At 36.7% G+C, this 26,981-nt stretch overlaps 1 protein-coding gene across 1 annotated transcript in view; it reads left to right on the top strand.

Annotated features, from left to right (window-relative positions):
* The window catches only part of ANO10 (anoctamin 10), a 121,811-nt gene that overhangs the window by 8,539 nt on the left and 86,291 nt on the right, over positions 1–26,981 (top strand). Inside the window, 7 exon segments of the mRNA XM_050325467.1 lie at positions 2,437–2,537; positions 2,539–3,007; positions 5,363–5,418; positions 6,301–6,375; positions 7,357–7,542; positions 10,885–11,076; positions 13,172–13,300. Coding sequence (XP_050181424.1) covers positions 2,437–2,537; positions 2,539–3,007; positions 5,363–5,418; positions 6,301–6,375; positions 7,357–7,542; positions 10,885–11,076; positions 13,172–13,300 — 1,208 coding nt within the window.

Raw genomic sequence — 26,981 nt, 5'->3', positions numbered from 1 at the left:
AGCTTCTATATAAGTGAAATCCTGTATGGAAGGTAAGTATGGTACCAAGAAGTCTGTTGTTTCAGTGAGAGTTTACCTTTTTACATCCCGAATTACCCATTGCAGTTCAGCCCCTCAAACAATACCTTTCTGCCCAAGTTGCTTTGTTGGCCTTTTTGAATCAGAATCCTTTTTTTCTGCTCACCTTTGTTCTTACTGATCTTGGAATCAACAGAGTGGCTTAGGCTCTGGTTAAAAAAGCACCTGCATTTGCAGACTTGTTGACATGCTCAGTTGAGGTCTGCTCACTGAATTCCCTTTTGATTCTAAGATGGCTGTAGGATAATCTTTTGCTATAATGACTCTAAATACAAATGTTCTGGAGTGAATCACTGGATGTCTCTTGATTTTCTTTCTCATAGCTTCAGGACTTCTGTCCAAAGGCCTTTGGTTGCAGTTTCCAAGTTGGAGCTAGGGGGCAGTTCGAAGGCTCAGCATCTGCACCATGGTCTTATAATGTAGTCTTGAAATTACAGAACTGCTTTTACCAGTTGGACTTGTTTTTCCTCTTTTAGTGTTTCCTGTGTGACCTCCTGAAATGGTTTTAGACTTGCAAAATTGGTGGCTCCAGAGTCTGTGGATTCAGTGTCTGTGAACCTCCATGTAACAGCTGTCCGCAATCACAAATTCTCCCTACCCCTCAGTGAAGCAATAATGGTCCAAACCAAGAATGTTTTGTCAAACTGAGTCTTGACAAGCTCCTAAATGTCTGGAATTCCCAAAGCTATTTTGAGTTGTAGGCATGTCAGAAGTGTGTTTACAACAGTTTGTTTTAAATTCGTTGTCTGTATGAAGACTGTATGTTGCATGCCAGAATCACTTGTGTATATTTTAGACACTGAATAATCTTTAAATGAAAATAATTTTTAGTGTGGCAATATGGAAAGTTAAGTTCTAAACTCTAAACCCATGAACTTTACTTAAAAATAAGAAAGTAAGCATTTGGGAGTTTGCCTGAATTATAAATCTCTGGGTCTTGCAGTTGCTTGAGATTCTTTCCTGAGCTGCAGGATGTTAAAGGTCTGGCTTGATAATGCCTGCCTCCAGAGTATTGTCTTATTGTCTGCTTGTCTTTTGTTTAAATGAGAGAGCATTTTTTTTGACTGACATTGAATACATAAAAAAATTCCGAAATAAATCCCAGCAACCTGTTAAGTATGTACTAATTTAAGAATGACTTTCGTGTTGCATACTTGGAGCATGAAACGATGCTAATGACCTACACTTGAGTGTATTTATTAATTAATTTGTGATTGAGAGGGATGTTGGAGTTCTGATTCTTCTGTCTGTTTACCTTTCCTTCCTGCTTTCAGAGACTTACCTGATAGGCAACTGTGATCTTCTGCTGTAGTGTTTTGTAAACCATAAGCCATAAGAATATTCTGGTATTGCACATGGGGGGTTTGATGTGTTAGTCTGTTACAGAGGTCAGAGTCAATTCAGAGGTCATGATTCTATTGCTGTTTTGTTAAGCTGGTGAATACATAGCAGTGGCATACAAGCAGTGCTTTCAAACAGGCAAAGATGAAACAGATTTTGGCATTCAAAACTCTGCTAGGCATTTCTGTATCTTATGTGATGGTATTTCTAGATTATGTTGAAAAATACTCCTATATTTTTTGTTATTAGATAAGTGAGATCTTGTCTTCTTGGAAGTAATATACCTGTCATGAAATACATCCATTACTAGTGCACTTTTCAAGTCTCTGTAACACCTGAGCAGACAGACTTTGTGAGTACAGCAAATGTGTATTTCATCTATCAGTTGTCTGCTGAAGAGAATATCTCAACCTGGGTGTGCTGACATGTTTAAGATTAAAGATTTCAATATACCTTCCATCTGTTCCTTTAGTTCCTTGGGGGTTGTCAAAGCACAACTAGCTCTTTTTGGCCCTGAGCAGGCTGAAACAAAATTGTTTCCCAGGAGTACCTATGCCAGTGATAATCTTCAGAAATTAGGTGTCACTTGCTGTTAAAGTTTGGTTTGTTTTATATGAAATACTGTCAATACCATCCTAGCCATTCGTTGATCAGTTCTGTTACCAAGATGATACTGTTTTCAGTTTGGTTGGGGTTTCTATTTTTTTTGTTTTTTGTTTTTTTTTTTTTTCTTCCTGTGGATATCTGATGTTGATATAGTAACTATTGAGATCCTTGACTTTTTTACCATCTGAATGGTATGTTTATGTGTGTGTATTATATGCAACATAAATAGAAAATAATTCAGATAACTGTCTGAGTTTTTGGAAGAGGGGAGGAGGATAAAAAAACCCAGTAATATTCACTGTGTTATTTAGAAAAAAAAAATTCTGGCCAATGGAAAGTTCATGTAAAGTCAGATTTGGTATTGTATTGACATCTATGGTAAGTGTAGTCTTAATTAATTTCTCTCTGCAGATGACATACGCTGCTACTTTGGGGAAACAATTGCTCTCTACTTCGGCTTTTTAGAATACTTCACGTTTGCTTTGATTCCAATGGCTGTCATTGGGATTCCGTTATTATGTGTTTGCATGGGAAGACTATGACAAATATGTGATGTTTGCCACATTCAATCTACTCTGGTCCACTGTGATACTGGAAGTTTGGAAGCGGATTTGCGCCATCCTGACATACCGTTGGGGGACGCTGTTGATGAAGCGACAGTTTGAAGAACCAAGACCAGGCTTCCATGGTGTCCTGGGTATCAATCCTGTCACTGGGAGGGAGGAACCAGTGTACTCAAGTATTAAGAGACAGTTACGGATTTATCTGGTGTCCTTACCGTTTGTGTGCCTTTGCCTCTACTTCTCGCTGTATGTGATGATGATTTACTTCGACTTGGAACAGTGGGCTCTGGATTATCACAAAGAGAATGAGTCTAACTTCAGCAGCTTGATGCTATATGTACCCAGTATCATATATGCTGTTGTGATTGAAATTATGAACCGTATCTATCGGTATGCTGCTGAATTCTTAACATCATGGGGTAAGAAAGTTGTTTATTCTTCATCCTTCAAGTTATAATCCCAGATGCTTAGACTTTGTTTCTTTGTAGAATACATTACTATGAGCTCCTGTTTAACAGAATGCTGAAGAAATTTCCTGAAGTAGTTTTTTGCTGTGGGGTAAAAGAGATAGCCATTTTGACTTCTTATATTTTGGGTGTTCTGAGATTGCAGTTTCGTATTTGGTTTAATTTGTTCTGAGTCTGACATGCCATCAGAAGGGGTGATCCTGTCTTCTTCTTCAGCTGCTCTCTCCCTTTGGTGCAGAAGTCCCCCTTCCCTGAGTTAGCTCTTTGTTTCGCTGTATCAACCATAGTGGTGACAAAAGGGACATGGTGAGAGCATGAGGAAGGAGCTCAGAGGTAGATGGGCGGCAGGAAGGACTGTCCTGGCAAGTTGTACCCAAAACCTGGATTTGCTGAGTGTGTCTTAGTCTACTCATACATCTGTGCAGAGGGCAGAGGCACTGACATAATGGAACCAAATCTAAAACCATCAACTATATGTCACATGAGAGTGTTTATGTATGCTACTTATATAACAAAGACTGAGATTTCATGTCCCTGTCAAAATATATTTCTCTGGGCACTTTCAGAAGGGGAGGAATGTTAAAATAGATTGCCTTTTTTTCCCCCTTGTATGTGTGGCATATTTAACAGATTGGGCCTTGTGTTTTGTAACCTAACATAAGGACAGTGAAATGCTAGTGTTTATTTTGAGTTTTAGCACTTCTACAGACATATGCAGTCACTTTCAGACAAAGTTAATAGATGAAGCTAATGGAGAGTTAACTGCTTTGTGTAACTCCATATGGCATTAATTTGCAGGACAGAATCCAGATTACTAAAGCCAGAGACCCAGAAAATTAACAGAAGAAAGATAAAGCAAAAGGAAGATTGATGCAGAAGACAGAATAAAGAGGTGTTGAAGTGGGGCTTGGTTATGCATGCCAAATTGATTTGCTCAGCAAATTCAACCTGACAGCCACGATAGTAAAAGCAAACAGTTTCTTGATTTGTTTAGGATTGTTCAAGGTTTTTATTTAAATAATAACTTATAAATTCATATCTAGGGTTCAGCTGACGGTTTTGTTTCATTGTTTTTACTACACTGCAGGAAAAAGTTCTTCTGTAAAATACCCAGTTGTGTTGATCAGATACACTTAAATAAATGTCTTTTAAAAGGCAACTCAAGTTTTTTTTTAATCCAGATATTTTTGGTTTTAAGCTGCTGTTTCATATTCAGCAGAGACAGTATTTATGCAATTTGCTACACTGACAGCTTGAGCCTTTTCTGTTCTGTTCAATATGTTTATGTGGCCTTGCTTTGAATAGGCTGAAAAGCTCATATGACTGTCCTACCTTCCTTCCTACCTGGCATATTTTCAGACAATATCTGACTTACACAGCTAAACTGACGAAGCATGGGAAACAATCTGGGGTATTTTAAGCACACCTCTTGCACCCATTTATTGGGAGAACTGATCATTTAGTGAAAACTGAAAGTAAAAATTGCGTTCAGTCACTTGAGTGCATTTTCCACATGCCAGGCCCCACTTCACACCCCTGTCAGAGTAGAACTCTGCTGGTTTGTGCTGAGCACGGCCGGTAGGTGACGGGTGTCTCCTTTCAGCCTTGTTGACACAGTTCATGTTAGTGTGTTGCCTTCTCAGTTACTGCTTAGCCAGGCCTTTAAAGGTGACAAAAAAAATCTGACAAAATAGCGGAAAGTAATTGGAATCTCCTATTCACTTTCCTCTTTTGCCTGCTGGTAAAAAGCCCTCCTGAAACATCAGCTTCAAACAGTTTACCTTGAATGAACTGAAAATCTTAATTTAGAATGAGTAATGCATCTGTTGAACTTCACATACTCTGGTCTTGCTTTAGAGCATACAGTCTGATCTAAATTCCTTGGAGATGGATGGGAGTATTTCTTTGAGCATTTACTGGTTTTGAATTAAGTTTGGTATTGTTACTTTTTGTAATATATTCCCATTAGTCTTGCATTAGTTTTCAACCAAAGAACAATCAATAGCTAGAAACATTTTGTTAAGTGTTAAGAATGATGAATGTGTTTTCTGTCTTTGCAGTAGAAAAAATACTGGAGTTGTAGACAAAAACATGTGTGATAGTATTGTACATCAGATAAGCTTCGTAGATTAAGTGAGGTACTGGTACATATAAATTCTTTTCCCCATAAACTGTTGGAGGAGCATAAACTGTTAGATAAATAATTTTTAGGTGGAGGATAAGTCTGTTTACTCTTTGTATAACAACATCTAGTATATGATAAGAGCTTCTGCTGTTTGCTAATCAGTAATTTTGTTGGTATTTTAGAAAATCACAGGCTGGAATCTTCATATCAGAATCATTTAATTCTGAAGGTTTTAGTGGTAAGTATGTAGTATAAGCTGCTTTTAAGATTATTTAAAAAGACAGCGTGTCATGTGTTTTATTAGTGCTTTCCTAGCATTACCTCACTGACCTGCAATTTTGTTCAAGGCCAAATACTGGCACAAATATCAGAGTCAACAAGACTTCTATTGTGGTTGCAGTAGCTGTTAGACTATTTTAGATGCCTCTTTTTATAGTGGAAAGTTAGCTTTTTATTTGTATTGATTGTTCTTTCATTAGGATTCTCTCTCTCTCTCTATGTTTTCCTATTAATTGCTGTGGTCCTGTCTTCAACAGGGAACTATTCCATTTAGTTTTTGGAAGATATTATGGTTAACCATATTTTAAAAAGTTCCTGTGTTAACTTTTATGTACTATCATTCAGATAACCGGTCAGAGGAGGCTGGAAATGCCCATCAGTCTGTTCCTGTGCAGTTTGTAGTATATGCTGATCTATTTACTTTGTGTCTCTGCACAACTGTGTGTTTGGTTGCTCTTTTAGGTGTATATCCAGATGTGACACTGATTCTAAGGAATTGTACTGTAAATCTTAAATTTGCGTATAAGATGTTCAGTAGGAGTAGTTGCTAAGATTGGTTTAATGAATCTTCTTTCCATTCTGAAAAGATTTAAGCCTCTTCCAGAGTTCCTTTTTAATTTCCTTCAGTGTGCTGATATTTTTATGTGTGGTTTTGTTTTGGGGTTTTTTGTTGACTTTTTTGTTAAATCTGGTTTTTTTGACCTAAATTTTAAACATGGTAAATTTTAATGAACAATTTACATCTGCATGGAAGCTGTTTAGTCAAGACATATGTTAGTTAGATGATGTTCTGCATCTGAACTTTTGCTTGAGCACTGAAACCAAATGTTTTTATTTGCAGTTCAACTTCTTAAATTGTTTTGCATCTCTCTTCTACATTGCCTTTGTGCTGTTTGATATGAAACTTTTGAGACAGGTGAGTTCCAAGAACATCTTAAGCATGCTGATGAATCTCAGAAAATGAAGGATTGATTGAAACAGGACTTTAGTATTTAATTATTATTCTAAAACATTAACTTGACAAATTATATATTTCACATATATTTTCTTAGAAATCCATCTTCTGTATTTAAGTTCCCCTACCACTATTGCAAGAATCATAATGGAGTAAAGCAATTCTTTCCCTCTGTATAAATGAGGAACTGTTTTCAAATAAATTGATTATTCCCTTACACAGATGAGGCTGGGAAATTTTCATTTCCTCTTTATTTCCTTTTATGTTAGAAAGTTATTATCTCTGCAGTGTTCTTAATGAGAGACTCTTGAAGATGGGAGCATGATTAAGTTTATGACTACAGTGAGGGTCTGTGAATAAATAAAGGCAAAAATAATTTATAGTTAGTATTTTAAATCAACTTTCTGTTGTTAATATCTTTCATGCGCTCAAAGGCATGAAAAATGGGTATAAGGAAAATATTTTTGCTCCAAATGTAATGAGCAGTTCAACAAGAACTTCTGCTCAAGATCTCTATTCCTCTAAAGTGATCTCTAGCAAAACACCTGACATATCTATACCAGGTATAACATTTGTGACATTTCGTCTACATTCAGGTAAAAAGCAAGAAGAGAAAAACGTAGAAAAAAAAAGATTGTTTAACTCTGTGATTGTCATTGGCATATGTTAAGTGTTCCCTTTCATTGTACTTGGTGCACTCCAGGATACATCCAGATCCACAAAATATTTAGTCTTTTAACTCCTACTTTGTCCTTTTCAGTGTGTAGCAAAGAATGGGAACTAGAGCATCTGTACTTTCCATATGCTATTGCTAGGTTTGTTAGGCTGCCCTTTGTTTTGTCATAGTATAATAACTCACAGTGTTACTAGAACACACAGAATTGCAAATGGTCATACATTTATCACAGTTCTGTTTATTTTTATTTCTTTTTTAAACTTAAGAGCTTGGCCACTTTGCTGATAACTTCGCAGATCCTCAATCAGTTTGCAGAATCCTTGCTTCCTTACTGGCTCCAAAAGAGACATAGCAAGAGGATGAAGCAACAACGCTCATGTTCTCAGAAAACTGATAAAGACCTGTCATTAGCTGAACAAGTCAACATGGAGAAAGAAATGGGAACCTATTTGGTATGTTCTGTCACTGTAAAAGAGTTAAAAGTTTTCTGGGCTGTAGTTGACAGAGACATCAGCCAGGGCAACTGAAAATATTTCTGGCTGTATGACCTGACAGCTTATTTCCAGCTTCATCAGTTTTGTTGGTGGTGGTATTGTTTATGCAGCTACATGGTGCTCTGGATCAAGAAATGGATACAGTGCAGGATCCCAGTTATACCAGAATGAAGGGGAAAGAATGAACAGCTGTATTTGGAGCTACCTAATCCCGTATCAGTGGAAAGAAGTATTTGTGTAATATACCCTTAATCTCCAAGGGTACCCTGAAGGCTAACCAGGATGAGTAGCCTGGTATAGGGAAGAGAGAGGTTGTTTTGGCTTGATTTTACAGTGATACTAGTTTAAATGGGCAGTTAAACTAAAGCCTAAGGGAGAGTGTACTCTGTGTGGATGGGGCCAGAAATGGAGAGAGCAGAAGAAACCAACTCTTCAAAACAATACTGCCTCTGGAACCTCTTGCTTCATGAAACCATAGCTTTTGCACTCACTGTCTTCCTGGTTCTGTTCCTGACCACATTCTACCCAGTATAATTTTTAATTGTATTTAACACACTTCTTGCAATTCACTATTTGCAGTTCTAAAGGAATTGACAGAGCAGACATCAGCGTGTATGTTAAGGCCTTAAAGACTGGCTGATAGCTTTCTTGATCAGGTGCTGCAAGCACAGTCAGAAGAGTATGATTTATGTTTCTATAGAGTAAGAATTACATGTAGATAGTGTACCTTTTATGTAAAAGGTAGAGATCAGCAGTTTGAAATTTGGTATTAATACCATATCACATTCCTCTCTTCCTGTATGAAGTGCCATGAAATGGGAAGAGGAGAAAGAGAGAGCACCTTTACAACTGAAAAACAGTACAAATGTTGATAATACTTGCTTTCCTATGGTATTTCCCACGTTTGATGCAGAAGGAGATAGATTTAGACAGCATGTCTGTTTTGCATTGGGGAACTCAGATGTCCCTGAGTTATGATCAGCACAGTCCAGCACTGCACCTGCACAGCTCCAAAAGCTGTGTGTCAGCATCAGGCCTTGGTCTGCCTGAGCAGATGAGCTCTGCCTCTTAGACCTGAGCTGACTTCCGGTTCTCAGCTGTCACATACAAAGCCAGTGTGGTGTCTTTGAGTCACATTGCCCAGTGCTTCATGTGCAGAGCTGGATCAAATGAATCTGCACCTGTTGTGCCGTTGTGCCCTGAATAGTTTTCTGCAGGGACCCAAGAGGTCAGTTGTAGAGTTAGGACTTTGCCTTGGACATGTCCACTGCTAACCTCAGTTTCAGTTCAAGGTACTGTGTACTCAAGACCTTAATTTTATTTTTGATCTAAATATTGTAATTGTGCTGTGCTTGTGAACACGTGATATTGGACCACTAATTTGTTTGCAAGCAGTGAGCTGTCAGCAGGCAAGAATATTTCTAAAATTAAAACTGTCACAAGGGGGAAGCATTTGACTGTGTTTAGTAACTGAGGAGTTTATTGGCAGTCTTGACAGAATTCTGTGTTTCAGGCTTTTGTCTTTTGTTTTCCTTCCTTTACGTGCTCTTCAGCATTTAATTCTCCATTTTCTTTGTTCTTGTTCTCTCTCACTTTTCAGAGCTCCAGGTCTTAACCCTATTTAAGGTGTAAAAACATGCTGCAATAATTTTTTAATTATTTTTTTTATAATTTCTACTTCTTTCCTCTAGTTCATTTTCTCCCTGAATTTTTGTTGGTTTTGTTTTCTTGATGCTACAGTTCATGTGCTGATCTCATGGCTACAATGGCACAGTTAGAAATTTCTTGAACATCATATCAGACTCCCTGTTTCCTAACACAGAGTTTCATATTTTCTTTTCATACTCTGCTGTTCCAGAAGTCAGCAAGGAAATGAGAAGAAAGGTGTGAGGAAGCAGTGGGAATACTGTGCAGTTACCAGAAGGAGGGGCACAAAGGGAAGCAATGCTCTCTGACTGCAACAGTTGTCTGAGAAAGGGATAGCATGAGCAGATAATGTGGCTGTTTTTTCAGTGAGGGATCCTGCACAATGTCTCTAAGAAAGATCCTAATAAAATTTGGAATTTGTACAAAATGTATCTGAGGAAAAATCTTCAATGGCTTTAGAAGTCAGGTAGCTCCTCATGGTTTGGCCTGCAGATCGGTTTGTCAGACCCAGCTAAACTGTGCAACATAAAAATGAGCTCAGATGAAAGTGCAACTAAAGAGCACCCTGTGTTGATTTCTGAGCTTGTAGGCTTCTACTACCTCTCTCTGTTTGCTAGGGAAAAAAGTAAGAGATGCTGGAAAAGGTAGTGAGTTTAACAACCATAATGGGCAAAAAATATTAGAGAACCATGTGTCTGAGCCACAACCAATTTTATGTGGTTCCTGTAATAATCTCAGTTACTGTCAAGTTTTCATGATTGAAATTTTGAGAGATAGGTCAGTATGTGGGTCCGTGTAAATAGAAGATAGCTAGATCTCAGTTTAACTTCTTTGTGGTATTTCACCATTTCTTGTTCAGTGAATACTTTTTCTTTAAAAGTGGTTGTTTTGGTTCTTTCATAAATAACTGCTGCAGAAAACTATTATTAATACTACAAAACTGATATGCAAATATATGATAATCCTCCATGTAAATACTTAATAAGCATGTAAGTATCCACATTCTTGGTTTAAAGATCAGGTGTTAGACATGTTGTGGATTTGTTAAAATAGGTTTTGTTTGTTTGCACTAATTGTTCCTTTCAGATGTCAGTGCTGCATTGTGCCATTTCAGCCTTCAGGTGGGCCAGTAACTCTGACCTACCCATTTTAAAATAAATAAGCAGAAGTACGAGAAAAGAGTTGCCTATCTACCAAACCAACGTTTCTGTTAGGTCTTTCATGGACAGTCTGAAATACTGGTAGTTCTATTGCCACAATACTCTTAGAAGAATATTTTGACAGTTTAAATACATGGTGCTGTTTTCCAGTTCCCCGCTGTTCCTTCTGTTACTGCTTCACTGAGATAGTCAGGAACTTGAATAGGATGAATATGTTCATACTTCATGTTATAAGGATAAGAAGTGTGACTTCCAGAAAATGCATTAGGTAAAAGAAAAACTTTGGCCTCCCCTTATGAGAAGTTTTAAGTAATTGAATAATTCCAAATTAACTAGATGGGAGTCTTTTTTAATTCTTGTTTTCTTTTAGCAGTCATTCCTAAAAAACTGATTTGGGATGAGGAAATGTGTTTCCAACTGTATTGTTATTTTTGTGTTCCTTCATTTGTTTTTTGTAGTTTACAGTTGTTCTTATTTTTGCTCTGTTTTTCAGGGTACTTTTGATGATTACCTGGAGTTGTTCTTACAATTTGGCTATGTGAGTCTTTTCTCATGTGTTTATCCACTGGCAGCTGTCTTTGCAGTGTTAAACAACATCACAGAGATCTACTCTGATGCCTTAAAGATGTGCAGAGTTTACAAGCGTCCATTTGCAGAACCCACAGCAAATATTGGTGTTTGGCAGGTAATTTTTGTGTCTTTTTTTTCTGTCCATTTGTTTTAAAAGAGGTTTCAATAAAAGTATTTAAGCTGTGTGTTTGGCCCATGAGCCAGTTCCAAGTTCAGTAGGTATTTTGTTCTCTTCAATGCCTTAGAATATTATCTATCCAACAATAGTGGTGGGGTTTTTTTGGTGGGGTTTTTGACCACGTGTCTTTCAGTTGCCTTTGAAAAGAAAACAAATCTTTCTTTTAGTTCTTGTGTATGTATTGTACTCCTGTTGCAACTGCAACAAAGCAAAGCTTCCAGGTACTGTGAGGTACTCTTTATAGCCCATGTATTTTAGAAATGGTAATTTCTGATTTAATCTCAGAAGCATGGAGCTCAGCAAGGATTTCAAAACAATGGAAGAATAGATAAGCCACATGCTTGACTTGTGCCCTTGTGATCACTGGTACTCAAGCTGACTAATTTTAAAATAACCTGGATCTGTGAGCAGGAGCTGGAACATTCTGCACAGCCTGAACACTGTAGTCTATCCAAACAATTTCATGCTAGTAGTACTGGGTTAAGGATTTTCTGTCCTCAGTTGTTTGCCCATGCAATCATGCTAGCACCAGCTATTTTGGAGCCCGTTGAATATGTTGCATCAGTGAACTGATCCTGACCAGAGTTTTTTCTGGAAAGAAAGGAGGCGACAAAGTTTCATCCAGAAACTCTAGCATTCTCTAATAGCAGTGGCTTGATAAGGGAGTGTGAAGTCAGTTGGAAGAACTTCCTAGGGGATATTCTAGTTTTATTTAACAAGTTTTCTAGTGGTATATAATGGAGACAAAGTGCACAATTAACTAATCACTTGTTTAATTTGGAGGGGTTGTAAATATTATCAAATGAAACAAATGAGAGATGAGAAATGAAATAATGAAACCAAGTGAAACGTACTGTAAAAACCAAGGATTAAATAACCAAAATGCAAACCAAGGATTCTGAGCAATGTTCACTAGACACATAGATATTAATAAAGTGGATTTATACGAGGAGTCTTTTAATAATATGTCATTAAAATGTGTGAATTCTAATCTGATTGCATTTTAACATGGGATGTATTTTCTCAGTCCAGATCTATGCTGCTGACATCTTGATGGCATAGCTGCATTGACCAGTGGTGTGAGCACCAGAAAATTCAGGCTGTGGTCATAAGTCATAAGCGTAGCTGCAGTATATCAATAGCATTTGGTTTAGCTAGAATAATTTGTTTCAATCAAGGGAGTAGGCTGAAAAATTACAGCACTACTGGTACAGCCATTTTTTTAAGATTTTTTTTAACTACCACTAGAAATTAATTTGCTTTGTGAATTAAAAATAATAACTAAATTTTCAAGTTGTCTCTTTCATGTTGGAAATTGGGGTATTTGCTGAAAGATTTTTGTTAAAGGAATACTGGAATTATTTTACCAGGTGAACTGAGTCACCAGCTTGTTTTCAAGTATTCTGCTAATTCATTGTGACAGTTGCTACAATTCAATGTCAGTCTTTCCCCTTCCACACAGGACGTTGGAATAAGTAACCATTATATTTCAAATGTAATTGTTAAGCTGTATTAATATTTTCAGGCATTTTGTGGTAGCACTGTAGGCAGGAGCTTCTTAGACTTGTGCTACTGCATGTGTTTAAATGTAAATCTTTCTTTCAATAAATTTCAGCTTGTGCAACTAGTTGTGATTTAGAAAAGTCATTCTAAACCATCCTTGTCTTTTTTGCCATTACTTAGCATTCATATAAAACCCCCAAAAAGAATATTAGTTCCTCTATGAACTTTGCAGTTTTTCCTTTATCCTGAAATAAATTTGTTCAGGAGTACAACTGTAGATGAGTGCATACTTTGCGTTTTCAGATTACAGCCTTGAGGTGTTGTCTTTGCCTGTCAAGCTGATGAAGTCTGGACTCCTTGCCAAAAAAGTCTTATGCCATAGAATTCAAAAGATGAAGGAAAATAAAAATTTTAGCTAATGGGTCTCCTGAGGCTTTAATGAAGAGAGAGGTATTGTCCAGAGCAATTTGGGGACTGGTAAATTAGACTTAATGGTCATAACTATAAATATATTTGTGTTTTATTTCAGTTGGCTTTTGAAACTATGAGTGTAATATCAGTTGTTACTAATTGTATGCTGATTGGAATGTCTCCACAAGTGGATGCCCTTTTCCCAGACTCAAAAATGGACCTTGTTCTGACTGTGGCATTTGTAGAGGTAAGTGTGCCTTCCAACAATGCATGTTTTGACAAATAACACAAACACCAGTGAAAATGACAACAGGAAGTAGACTTCCCTCACACCTTATATTAAAAGGAAGTGAAGATTTCCCTATTAAAGAAGAGTTTCAGAGTCTTGCTTCTTGATTTCTTTCTTTCCTGTGTTTTCATGTACTGTGAATGCTGTTGCCATACTTTCCCATGCATTCCCAAGATACTGTGTCTTTGTGGCTTCATATGTTTCATGTATTTAGTAGTGCTGTTTCAAGAAGCAAAATAATCGAATTTTTTGAACTGGTTATTTCTCTACTTGGTTTGTGACCTTTTGATATCTTAAAAAGACTTTGTACATAATCTTAATGCATGTATCCTATAAGGCTTATGTGAAATGACTCTGTATGATGACTGTAAATATTGATAATTGTAAGAGGCATTTGGGTTTAATCTTTTCCTAATTCTGTGTAGTAAGCACTTGAGTGTCATTCTTTTTCAGACACAGAGGGATGTCTGTGGACACTTTACGTAATAACTGAGATTGCAGGACTTTGCCTTTATATACCTTCCCTTCAGAGTTTTCTTGTGTAGCACTGCCTTGACTTTCATCATTATGCTATTTTAGCCTTTAGGAACTGGATTCCTTTCCTTGTGGCAACAGGTCTGGATTGTGTGCGTGTAGTGATTAAAGTGCATCGCCTTCCTGAGGTGCATCAGGAGCACATATTTCTTTGTTGCTCTTTTTACAGGTGTTAAATGCTATGCAATGAATTATGAACTTGCTTTGAATTTTATTTTCCAAGCCTTAAGTTTTGTGGAGTTAACTCCAAATATGAATCATGTCATTTAGTTTGCTGAAGTTGGGGTCTACAGGCAGCCCAATCGAATTGCTCTTCAATTATGCATGTGTGAACGTTTGCATTAATGTCTGAGAGGTATTGTAATATAAAACTAATTTGGTGTATTAATTATAATTATATAGTTCATTACTATATATACATGGACAATGTCTCTAGAGAGATCATATTATGAAAACTGTATGACTAACTGTAAGCAGGATGGTTTCGTGACAGCTTAAAGAAATGGAGCTGATTTTGCCTTGGCTTGCTGTGTATTCTCCTTTTATCTGTTTGAATGTGAAACTGGCTGGGTGATCTCTGGGCTGACCTCTGTTTCCTGGTAGGCCACAGGAGAATATCAGTGTTTTTCTCTCTAAATTTAAATTCTGCTTATATGCAGGCCTTTAGGGGACAGAAATTGCAGCATGGTAATTAGGTGGCTCTTGGAATTACTTTTTAACATTGTATCTCAAATCAGCTCTAAACATTGTGGGAAGGGAGATTCAGAAAACAAAGGGAAGAAAATTTGGAGAGAAAATGTAAATTAGTACTGAGGGGAAGAGGGGGACAATGTTGCCTTATACAGAGAAGCAACTTTGCTGAAGACCACCAGTCTGTAATTAACATTGTATGAAGGGACTGTTGGAGGGTAATGCTGGATGAGCCAGAGGAGAGGAAAGGTAACCATTTGGTTAAAGAAAAGTTTTCTCTTGTTCTTCTTCTTAATTAAAAAAAACCAAACACTAAAAAAACCCAAACACTAAACCCAACACCAACAGAGCTAGCCTAATGCACTGGTCAGAAAAGGTCTATTTAAAAATTAGTTTTAATCAGAAGTGTCCAGTATGCTTGATAATGTTAAGTATGCTAGACTGAGGGGTTTGTGTCTGTTTTTCTTTTATTACAAACTATTTATTGTCTGAGAGAACACAAAGATACAAAGCCAGCATATGAGTCTTACAGTATGTTTCTGCAGCATAACAAGCCATATGATTATGTTTTGAATTTTGTTGGTTATAAACAGTTGCAAAACTATTCAATGTGAAATGTAAGACTTTTGCAGTCTCCATAAGGACACTCTTTCAATACCTTTTAAACAATATTTATCAACTTCATGGGAGTAGGGGTTTTGTTGTTGTTTTATTTGTTTCAATGTCTAAAGAGGTTGAGACTAGCTCAGGTTCTACAATCTTGTGAAAAGTTTTGTAACACAAATTATGAACTTTCTAGAGTCCAGAAGTGTTCTCCAAAGCGAAACATAAACAGAAATTTTATTTTAAAAACTATACAAAAATGAACACAGCAAACGTGAGTTTTGCTTCTGTTGAAGATGTTTTCAATTGTGTTGACAGTTAAACATACCCTGTTACAGAAACGTTTTTTTTATCAGAGGTTCTACTGTACATATTTCAGGTTAAAACATTGATTACTAAATGTTGAAAGAAGGGAGCAGTACTAGATGCTGTGGGACCATGAACCGCAGCAGTACAGATTTATGGCAGCTTAAGGAGATGAGGTTGATTTTGCTTTTGCTTCCTGTATATTTATTCCCATCTTATCTGTTATACTGGGACTTTCTTTTATCTGGTGCATAATGACCCAGATTAGGGAATTGATCTGGGAGAAGCTGTCTGACCCAGTTCACTAGGGAGCAGGGCAGAAGCAGCTATGTGTGGAAGACACACAGTAGTGCTACAGTAGGTTTATGCTGGATTAATTTGTGGGATGTCTACACCACTGAGCCTTTCTCCTTTAAGTACTGTTTAACCTACAGGAAGATGTCTGAACTATGAAAGGAGCACAAATTTCGTGTATTACTGTATTTGTTGATAATTAAACTCTACATTTCACTGGTAAAGAAAAATACAGGAACAGAATATATCACATTAAACCTTCTAGGACAAACCTGATGCATCTAAATTACATCAGGGTCAAGGTAGGAAAAAATTTGGATGTATCAGAGTGTTGATAGAAAAGTGTTTCAGATCACGTAGCAGAGATTCAGAAACATGATTCAGGTGAGTTATTTTACTTTCTGGTGTTTGTTGGAGGTGAAGATGAGCATTTTACGGTGTGTTTATGCTGTTTTGACAGCAGCTTGGCAGGCAGTTTGAAAATGTTAAGAAAGAAATTTCTTTGAGTTGGCTAAGTATGTTTTCACGTGTTCTATTGAGGGGGTAGCCTACTTAAATCTTAGCTGTCTAAGTATTTTAATAAGTTTTAAGTAATTGAGACTCCAGTTTGATATTCATATATCTGTTTGATGCAAAGCTAAACAGAAAAGCGCTGTTGCTGTCAAAGCCAAGCACAAGTATTAGCAATGTCCTGTTTTGCTTTGTTGTTTGTTGTTTTTGTTTTGTTTTGTTTTTCAAAAAACGCTAGTGCTTTTTAATAATAATACTCTTCAAATGGAAACAGTGTGTATGGCAGCATTTAGCACCATCCACTACTGGAGTAATGAAGAACTGTGGGTGATATTCTTGTAAGCATTCTGTACCCAACCCCTACAGATTGATGCAAAACATTTTTTTTTTCATTAACAACTCTAACTCTACTGCTGGCTACATTTTTGGTGGGAATATGTATTGTGTGAGTGAAGTAAATGCTAATTAGAATAGCACAGAATAAAATATTAACAATTTCAAAATAGTGGCAAGCATTAAAGTCGCATATAGTAATAATTTTTAAAGTATTAAACCAGTGATTTTTTTTTTTTGAACAGTTGACCTATTTTCATCAATTCAACATCTGCTTCCATGGCAACATGATTTGAACCAGGAGCAGAATGATGAAACTCCCCTCTTTTATGTATGGATGCATGCTAACTGAGTGCAACCAGAGAAGTTTTCAAACAAAAAGAAGTAAGCGAATGTCCTTAAAACAGGAAACAATAAATCCTTATTAACATAATTTTAAAGTAGTTTATCTCGTAGTGTGTTTAGTTATTCAGGCTTTACTGTACACACATAATTCTGGTATGTACCGCAGGTGCAAAGTAGGACATTCCAAGCACGCGTCTGTGCTCGTGTGAAACTGTTCCCAATCACTTCTGACTTCCTACACTGATTTGAACCTAGAAAAAAAAAAAGGAAATTACTCTGGAGAAATTCAGTGGATAGTTGGGGTGTGGGTTAAAACAAGGTCTAACCTTAATTCTGCAATGATTTTTTTGTTTTTCTTTGAAAACTGTTGACAAAGAGTTTTGTTCTTGGTGACTGTTTCTTTTTGAAGTCGACTCTCATAAATTCAAAGAATTGTAATTAAATCAGTTGCGGGACTACTGTGAAAATTGAGTTCAAGAAATCAGTTGTATTTGCAACTCTTAGTAGTGATTTTTGTTTATAACAGTACATCAGCAGGAGTGTTTTGAAGCAAAGCTGTAAAATACAGCTTAACATGAATGTATCCTAGTCTTTAAAAGTAACTCGTGTGTCCAGCACTCAAGTGTGGTAAACTAATGCAAAGCTTTTTTGCAGAAGTGTACTTAGCCTGCACGTTCTACGTCACATGGAGGCATTTGGGGATTAGCTTGGAAATAATAAGTAATAATGGAGGTCTCTCTTGATAACGGTAGTATAAAATCTGACTTTACAGACTACAGATATGACGTAGGGAAGAATGTAGTCAGCTCTGGTGTAGATGGGACCTTCACGTAAGGATATGACCAACATATTTGTAGTAAACATAGCTTAAACAATGGAGCTGTGTCGATTTAATTTCATAGAGTTCTCATAAGGATCTGAAATCAAATCTTCATGAACAACATAAGAAAACCTATACTGAAAAGTCATTTCTGTAAGAAGTATGGAGTGGAATAAGGGAAGTAACCCTTGTTTTTTCTAGATGAAGAGGGGCTACAGTCCATTTATTAAAGGCTGGAAAGTGGGAATCATAGCTTGTTTATAAAACTGATCCAAAATCAAAGTGGTTGAAAACCGCCTGGTACATCTGCTTTTCTCTAGAGTTCCATTTTATTAAGTTTATTTCTTCATCAGTGACTTTATGATGTACAACAGAAACTGAGCTGCTCCTGAGCACTCAGTGTAATGGGCCCAACATTCAGTCAGCTCAACAGTAAGCGTGACAGTTGTTTCTGAGATGATGTGCCAAATAAACTGGGAAACATTATCAGAGTCAAGCAGTTTGGAGTCTAGTAGACAAGGCATCATCATAATTTGCGTTCTACATAAACTTGAAAATCAGTAAACATTGCATCCTGAGTGCAGTTAAAGATCTTTTGAATCCACTTCTTGAGCAAAAGCAATTTTAGGTGGATTGTTACATCAGAGTTACAGTATTTTCCTCTTTTTTTCCCCTTTAAAAAAAAATCCTTAAATGTTTAGTGACAGATTTCAGTGCAATCTGTTTTTTTCCAATGAAGTTAGGTAACTGTTTTTTCACAAAACAGTGCTAGTTGGCTAATTTCCTGGCAACAACTTCGTTCTGACAGGACAGAAGTAAGGCATGGTCCTGCATGGAATAGTGTTCCACATGCATGGAGCACATAGCTTTATTCATGTAGAACTCAGGAGTTTGGGATTTAGCAGAAAATGCAGAAAAGTAGGCTGCATCAGCATACACACATTGACACTAGTGGAGTTATAAAAGTGCAAAAGTTACAGCAAAACAGCGGTGCATAAAGTGCTTTTTTTGCCGAATTATTTCTGCATTTGTGACAGGTACTAATGTAACTTAGTAGCTGCAGATTTTCACATATGGAATCAGACAGCAGTGTAGATTGTAGGGGACCTCTGGAGGTTATTTAGCTAACCTTCTGCTGAAAGCAGGACCCTAGATTACATTGTCCATGTTCTTGTCAAGATAAGCTAAGGCTTGGATACTTGCCATGAGGGAAAGTTCGCCACTTCTCTGGGCAGCCTGTTTCACTGTTTAATTATTCTCATGGCAAAGAATTGTGGGGTTTTTCTATGGCAGGAAAAAATTTCCCTGGTGCAACTTGTGGCTCATGGCCTCTTGTCCTTTCGCTGTGCATCCTTGTGAAGAGGGTACATCTGTCTGCTTTAAAGCTACTTGTTAGTAGTATTGGAAGAATGTGATTAGATCTTACCCACCCTTCCAAACCGTCTCCTGTCTAAGGGTAGCAAACCCAGTTTCTTCAACCTGTGTTCATATGTCAGGTTCTTCAACCCTGGACATGGCCCTCCAACAGGCCCCCTACAGGTTTTCAGTTTCTGCTTTCCAAGTTGCCAGTGCCACTTTCAGAAAAACAAGTGCTTTTGATGTGGCTTATCTCCTTATGCCTTTCTGCTCATTACAGTGTGTATTCTTTCTTTGTCTTAAATCTATTTACTCTTTAATCAGAGAAGGTAATTTCTGGGAGCGTTGTACAACCATTTTAACTTTCTTACTGCTGAAATATTTTTGGCAACAGTCTTGAGGTATCTGTCTTTCCATGTGCTAATTCTTTTCTGTGGCAATGTGTTTTTTCCACACTGACATGCATGCATATATATTTTATGAGGGCACTTTGTTTATAACCTGAGTATTTTGTCAGTTTTCAAGTATAAATGTTATTACTGGTAAATATTGGATGTATGGTTTAAGTTTCTTTCCAATAGTTAAATGTATGTGAAAAAAAAATTTGAGTGTTTAGCTACAGTGAGTAGATATTAATTAGGGAGTTACATATAAGTCTCCTTTCTGAAGTGTTTCATGGCAAGGTGCAAACCTTACTGACAGCTTTGTGGTTCATTTTTGGGAAAATACTTGGCAATTTAATTTGTCAAGTATTTTATGTCAGTGAAACAGATATCCTAGCCAAGACCTATCTATGTTTGCACTTGTGATGAAAATAGGAAAATACAGAAAGAGAAATGGAAAAATGCACTTTATGTAAATTGTGTAATTATTTGGTTCATTGATGTATACATATATAAAATAATTCTGCAGCATTACTAATTCTGAATGTTAAAAAAGGTTAATCCAAAACACTGGTGATTTCAATTAACATATTGTTCTAAAATAACTCTGCCTCAACTGTGAACATTTACATAATATATATACATAAGAAATCATATCTAAAAGCCCTCCTTTAAAAATCTGTGTATGTTTTTATTTTTAATATCAGACCAATTTGATTTTTGTATTCTATGCTAGATAGGTAAGTCACTGTAATTGGGTTTATTCTTAGAATTGAAATTGTGAGACATTAAAATAGTTTGATACTTTAATTTCAAGCTAAAACCGTAGCAAAATTTACGAGTAGTTGTTGAATAGCTTTGGTATAATACTTAATGGAAGCTTCTAGAGCTATAGAGACTTATATAAAGACTAAGTGCAAAGACATAACAAATTTGACTACTTTTTTATCTTACTGTTTGACAACATTTTAAGAGTAAAAATGAACTTGGAATATCCATGCATTTTCTGTGCATTTTACTTTGCAGAAGATTCTTGAAATTGTATGTTTATTTGAGTATAAAATTAAGAAACATTTTAGATAAGTTATTCTCCTAAGTAACGGGGGAACAGATTGTTCTCAGGGCTTTTTTCTCACCTCAGCGGGTGTTTTCACCTTTCAGATGGGAGAAAGATTTATGGATTTGTCTGTATAAAATTTTGTAAATGTTTGCTGCTTCAAGAAGCCTCCTGGAACCATATCAATAAGATTAAAAAGAAATGACAATTTTGCTGGTTGTACATTAACACAGATTATGTTTATTTCCAAAATCAAAATTTGTCACAGATGTTTTTATTGCCATCTACTGGTTCTTTTGAGATATTAATTCTGATTTAGTGTAGATTTTTTTGTCACTTTGAATAGTAAAGCTTAATGCCAAAAGCAAGTCAGAATGGAAACAAACATTAAGAAATTCAAAGATCTGAGCAAGTTGTATTCTGTAGTTTTCTGCTAGTGTAGAAATGAAAATGCATGTTAATAGCTATTCTTAAGTAGTCCAGGGGCCTTTTGAAAATCTCAGAGTTTAGAACAATGTTTGTCCATTTTCCTATTTGTGAGTCATTTTCATTTGTTCCTCCTTATTTTCTGTTCTTAAACCCTTCCTTGTGCGGATTCTCAGTTTGCTATGTTCAAAGTTGAAAAATAGTCACACGGATATTCATTCATGTGCTGTTCAAACCATGTATGAACACTGAAATGTACTAAATATGCAGGTATGTGTAGTAATGTGTAGGACAGCAAGAAACCAATGTGTTGCATCAGGTTTTTCAACCCTGATAACAGGAATGTGTGGATATATTTTACTACTAAGTGGAGCATTGTATTTTGACAGTAATTTTCGTTCCTCCCTTTAAGGTGACACAATTCAGAATGTGACTTTTACCTTTGAATAAATACGTGTCTTGGTTATAAAGGTCAGATTTGATGCATGAAATACAGCTTTATCTTTTTTATTCACAGAATTTTTTGATCCAGTTGAACTAGGACTTGTACAAAGGAATGACCGAGCCAGGTCAGATCAGGGGTCTATATAGGCTAGAATCCTTACTGTAGCAGAGGCCAAGGGAAGAGTAAATTAGTACAGCCATTTATGTAGTCAGGCTTCCTCAAAATTAATTCCCAGGATCTGGTGATTTTCAGTGTAACCTGTCTCATGACTGAAAATGATCTGGTCAGAGCTGCATATGAAAGTATGCAATGCTTCTATGCAGTGGCATACCCACTTTTTCAGAAGAATTTGAATTATTTCATAGTAGGAAGCTAGTTAAGCAACTAATGTTAATATATAGTCTCAGGTTCGTAAGTAATTATCTTGTGTGTTGGTTCTACCCTGGATTTTTCTATCTTTTCTCTTTTCTAAGTTGTTTTTTTTTCAGTGTAAGAAGGATTTTTAATTCTAAATTGCCAGTATGGGTGTGACATTATAGTGAAGGTTAAGAGGTTTGTGGCACAGGAAGCCCTCTCACTGTGAGAAAAGCTTGGAGGTGTCTTAATAGAAACAATGAGAGCAAAAATGGAATACTCTCTTCTTACCATCAGCCAGGTGGTGTGTAGGAACAGGGAGCTGCAAAGGTATCAGGTGCTAGTTAGCTGGAAGGCCTGAACTTTCAGGAGGGGTCATGCTGGATTCCTTCAGTAAGAAGCTGAAATGGATATGCCTTCTGAGATTGTGCCATTCCTCATGAATTAACATTATCTGGTACACACTGCTGTATTCTCAAACTATGCATATATTAGGGAGGTTGGATGAGGAAGGTACTTTAGGAAGAGAGCGTATTTCTTAACTATGCTAATAAGTGCTTCAAAAGTGTCAACCTGGAAGAACAACATGGGAAGACCAAGTAAGAATATTTTTATTTTTCTTCTGGGATTGTGCAAGGATGCCAGAATGACAAAACTTCAAAAGGGAGGATGAATAGAGAACAGATCGTTGGAGACAATTACAAGACATTTTTAAGAACTCTATAAGAATCAGACTTTCAGATCTCTTTAAAACCCACTTAGCTTAATATTTTCCACAAAGAAACTTCCTTTGATGTGTAAATATTTCCAGCTCAAACCTGATCAGGATGTAGACTTCCTTTCTGGCAGTTGGAAGTTGAACGGCCAGACAAAACCCAAGTTAATACCTATTAATATTAATTGTTTACTTTCCACTTGATTAAGATTAGTAATTGTTTAATGACAAGACAGGCTATGAATGTTCAAAGCCTTCTTGCTTCACAACCATTTCTAGACTGGCTTAGCATTTCATGAAACTGAATTGCTTTCTTTTGTAAATAATGTATTAGTTTATTCTGTTAAATTATTTAAATAATTCTCTGCAAATGTGCTATCAGTAGCTGCCAGCACAAGCCTGAATAATGGCTTTTCCTAGGTAGTAGGTAGAACTGTAGGGTTCATATGTCATATATCCATATGTCTGTGATGCAGTTTGCAGTAGTGTTTCTTTTATTGTTCTTACTAGGAGTCTTCCTTTTTAGGGACTGTGGTATTCTTCCCATCTCCAGAGTTTAATATAATGTCTTTGTCTGCCATGGTATGTTTTGATTGGTTTGTTTGGTTTTTAAACTGCGTGCGGCATTGAAGGATAAATACACTTTGACATTTGTATCCTCAGGTGATTGAGAGTAAAAATGAGTGGCAGACGAGGTGGAAAATGTGGGGTCTGCAGCTGCAGCTCTAAAAAGAGATGGAGAATAGGAGATCAGTAAAACTGTTTTCAAATAGCAGGAGAAAACCATTCATAGATGTGTTGGAGCATCTGTACTGTTGGTTAGATAAAAACACCTCTTTACAGGAGTCTAAAGAGGTGATATTGTTGCTCATGTGTTTTCAAGTTATAAAATTGCAGAAGAATTTGCTTTTCTTTTATTAAAATTCTTTGCAATAACTTTTAACATTCTGGTTTGGAGTAAAAATGAGCAAAATTTGTTTTTAACCTCCTGATCTTCTTTAAAAAAAGCTCCGAAATACTTATGCTTTTTAAAAATCTGAGTTATAAAAAAACCCCACTCTTTTTTATTGTTGTTGTTTGTTTGCTTGCTTTGTTTTCGTTTTAAATGCTGAGAGCCACCTGGCACACTTTAATGAAAACTGATTTTGGAACTCAAATTTTGCAAGAAAATGCAGTACTGAATTGAAAGGCTGTAGCAGAGAGTTTATTGTGGTTTTTTAATAGTTTACATGAATATGTTTTATTAAATGCAGGCTGAAGATGGTCATGAGTCATGCTAGAAAATGTCAAAAGAAGTGGAACTTAATTACTTCATTTTTACACAGAATTTTTATCTTACACTGAAAGGAAGTGTCAATCCAGATTTTCACTCCTCTGATCAGAAGAAATTAGTGGAATGATGTGTAATTTTCAAAGGCATTTTTAATTTACTCTGGCAGTGTGCAAGCTGCCTGGTATGCTCCTGCTTTCTATTCTGATGCCTTGAACAGTCCTTTTGAAGTCATGGGAGATTTCTAATGTGTGCCTGTAATCAGCTAAATCTCTACAATGAATAACACAAAGGAGATACAGTTAGAAGCTGCTGAGAATTCATAAATCATAATATGTTTGATCAAGGTTAGTTTTAGTCAGAGGATTTGTTGTAAGATAAAAAGTAAGTCTGTGTGTGTGTGTGTTTGTGTGTCTGGTATAGCAATTACAGATAATAATAATAATAATAATGGCCAGTCTTCGCGAGCGAAGATCCGGGGAAGGTCTTTACTCCTTCCAGCCTGCGCATTGGATTTTTTAGGTGAGACACAGTGTGCGCGGAACTGAGCCCACCCTTTAATCCTAAGGTTCATCTGCCGGGGCCAAGCGAGCTTGGACGGTGGCAGCGAGGTCCTTAGGACGTAGGTGGGTTGCCTTTAAGGGCTAACGAGCCCCACCTGCCTGGGAGTGGCCCTGACCGGGAATCGAACCCGGGCCTCGGGGGTGACAGCGCCGCGCCTTTACCACTAGACCACCAGGGGCTCCTAGCAATTACAGATAAACCAATATCAAATGTAAGGGTATCTTTTATTAAACTCGAAATATAATTTGTGATACTTGAGTTTATTTTCCTCTCAGTATATTTTTTTCAGAAGATCATAACAATTGAAAAATCTGAGTGAAACTTGTTTAGGAATCCAGTGAAATGAGAATAAGCAGTTTATTATAGGAAACGTTTAATTTTTACGCTTAGAGCTTAGCAAATAAAGTTATTAAATTCAAGTACTTTTTTGTTCTTCTGTCTTCTAAAAAGCTGTGCTAAAAAAAAGGATGATGTACTAAGAGTAGTTTGTAACAGACTAAATAATGCATCTTGAAGTATAGCATGTTGACAAAACCTGGAAGTATCAGTTTATTCTAACAGTGGTGTCATTTGGCAGTCCTGCTTCACTTCCTGTGTAATTTTAGGAACTGCAGGAGGAAGAGGAGAAATACGAGTATTGCTGTGACATCTTCCCAGAGGCTTTGGTGCCAGTTTAACAAAATAATTCTGTGAAAAGTGTATTACATTATTTTTAAAAGCATAAAATGTGTATATAGGGAGAATTTGAGGATTAACTCCTTCCATGTGAATAAGGAGTCCACGATGCAGACTGTAGAGTGTTCCTGTCGGCATTCCTGTGTCTGTTTCACTCAATAATGCAGTTAGAGAAGATTAAAATGACTTTTAAATTCTAACTGCAGACTGTCTTTTAAGAATCAGAAGCACAGCTGGTAGTGAGAATAAGATGTGGCCATATTTGTCACCAAGAAGACAGTAGGAGGAAAAGGGACATGGTACCATTATGCTAATAGCTTCATGAACTGGTTTTCCCTAAATTTGGAAGGTCCTGTCATGGCCAAGTAAAACTGACCTTGGAGATGTCAGGAGGAGTGAGTGAACCTGCCTCTTTAGGACTTTTAGTTATTTTGGTGCATATCTTGGCAGCTACATGTAGCACAAAACATAACTGGTGATTTCCTTTGGAGTGTTGAGACTGCAGTTCTTTGCCAACTGCATGGTCTTTGTTTCTGTGTGACTGGAATTGCAAATTCTGAATTTGCTGAGTGTAGGTAGAGACTCATACCATTTTTTTCTTTCTGTTTTTATGAATCTTGCAAGTTACTCAGGCTTTCCAAGCAGCCTCAAGTGCTATGATAGTTACACTAAGACCTCGACTAGCCAGAGAAGTTAACAGTAACAGTTTCTGAAGAAGAAATGTTAGGGGTGTACCTCCTCATATGGATGCACTGTTATAGGATTTTAATAATTTTATTCTGGTATAAATCTTTAAAATGAGAAGTTCCAAATATGATGAGTTTTTAGTCTCCTCCCCTCCCTTCCTAACTGTTGTTGAAGGTAGAGTGAATAACAGTAATGACAACTTTCTCTTCCTTCCCAACTCCCATGTAGATTAAACTTTGAGATCTGTAGTACTGTAGCTACACAGTTTAAATACAAAATAATTTGTACAGCAGTGGAATAAAAGCTGTATGTTGTAAAATGTGTTCTGAAGCTTAAGTGTATATACAGCTGCTTGATATATTTCTCAAATTTTAGCTGGGGAAGCTAAATGCAAGAATTGCCTTTGTAATAGAAACTGAACAAAAAGGGGGAGAGAATCCAGTTTCCTTTGCAATGTCACATTGTATTAATAATGGCACCTGCATCTTGCTTTGCTCAGCTTCCCTCTGAAGACATCTGAGCTGCAGAGATCTAGTGAGTGATAGGACGTGGTCTTGGAAGCCACAGAAAGAGACAGATGCTTCTTTTTATCCCACAAAGTAGTTGTGGCTTATATGTAAAAAGCTGTATTGTGGATTCTTTTTCAAGTGTGGGGGAAGACTTACATCTGTGCTGACTCTGTTTCGAACAAAAGACACTTCCTGTCTTGTCATTTTCTGTTAGTGCATTGCCTGGAGACACTGCCTTGGTATAATTATACTGATGCATTTCTCCTGGTACAAAAGTGTCCTCATGCATGTGTATACATTTTATAACACACAAAGATAGCTTAAATATTTTGGCAGCAAGTCAACCCTTAGAGATAAATTCATGTTAGATTCTTTGTGCCTACTATCATCCATAGCTATAAACTGTACATTTGCCATATGTACCTTTCTAATGTGCTTCATATTACAGAATTTAGCTGGATCTGGAAAAATCAATGTCAAAACTGTGGAGATCCTGATAGGGTTATAGGCTTAATGTTTACTCTATTGACAAATACAGGGGTTCTGTCCAAGGTTTGGGTCTTTACTAAAAAAACTAACCCTGTTCCTAAGCCTCACATAAACATAGCTCTCAGCTGAACTTGGACACTTCCCAGAAGGCATTTATGGTAGATCAAGTGATGTGCTGTGACTGAAATCTGGTATCAGCATATCTGGAAGAAGTGTGTCGTTCCTTCTTTCTTTCACAAGAAATAGCGGGAACTGGGCAGTGTCTGATGTCTCT

The sequence above is a fragment of the Myiozetetes cayanensis genome, unplaced genomic scaffold (assembly GCF_022539395.1).
Source record: "Myiozetetes cayanensis isolate MyiCay16 unplaced genomic scaffold, myiCay2020 scf1, whole genome shotgun sequence".
NCBI classification, from domain to species: Eukaryota; Metazoa; Chordata; class Aves; order Passeriformes; family Tyrannidae; genus Myiozetetes; species Myiozetetes cayanensis.
This window is presented reverse-complemented; position numbering and strand designations above follow the sequence as displayed.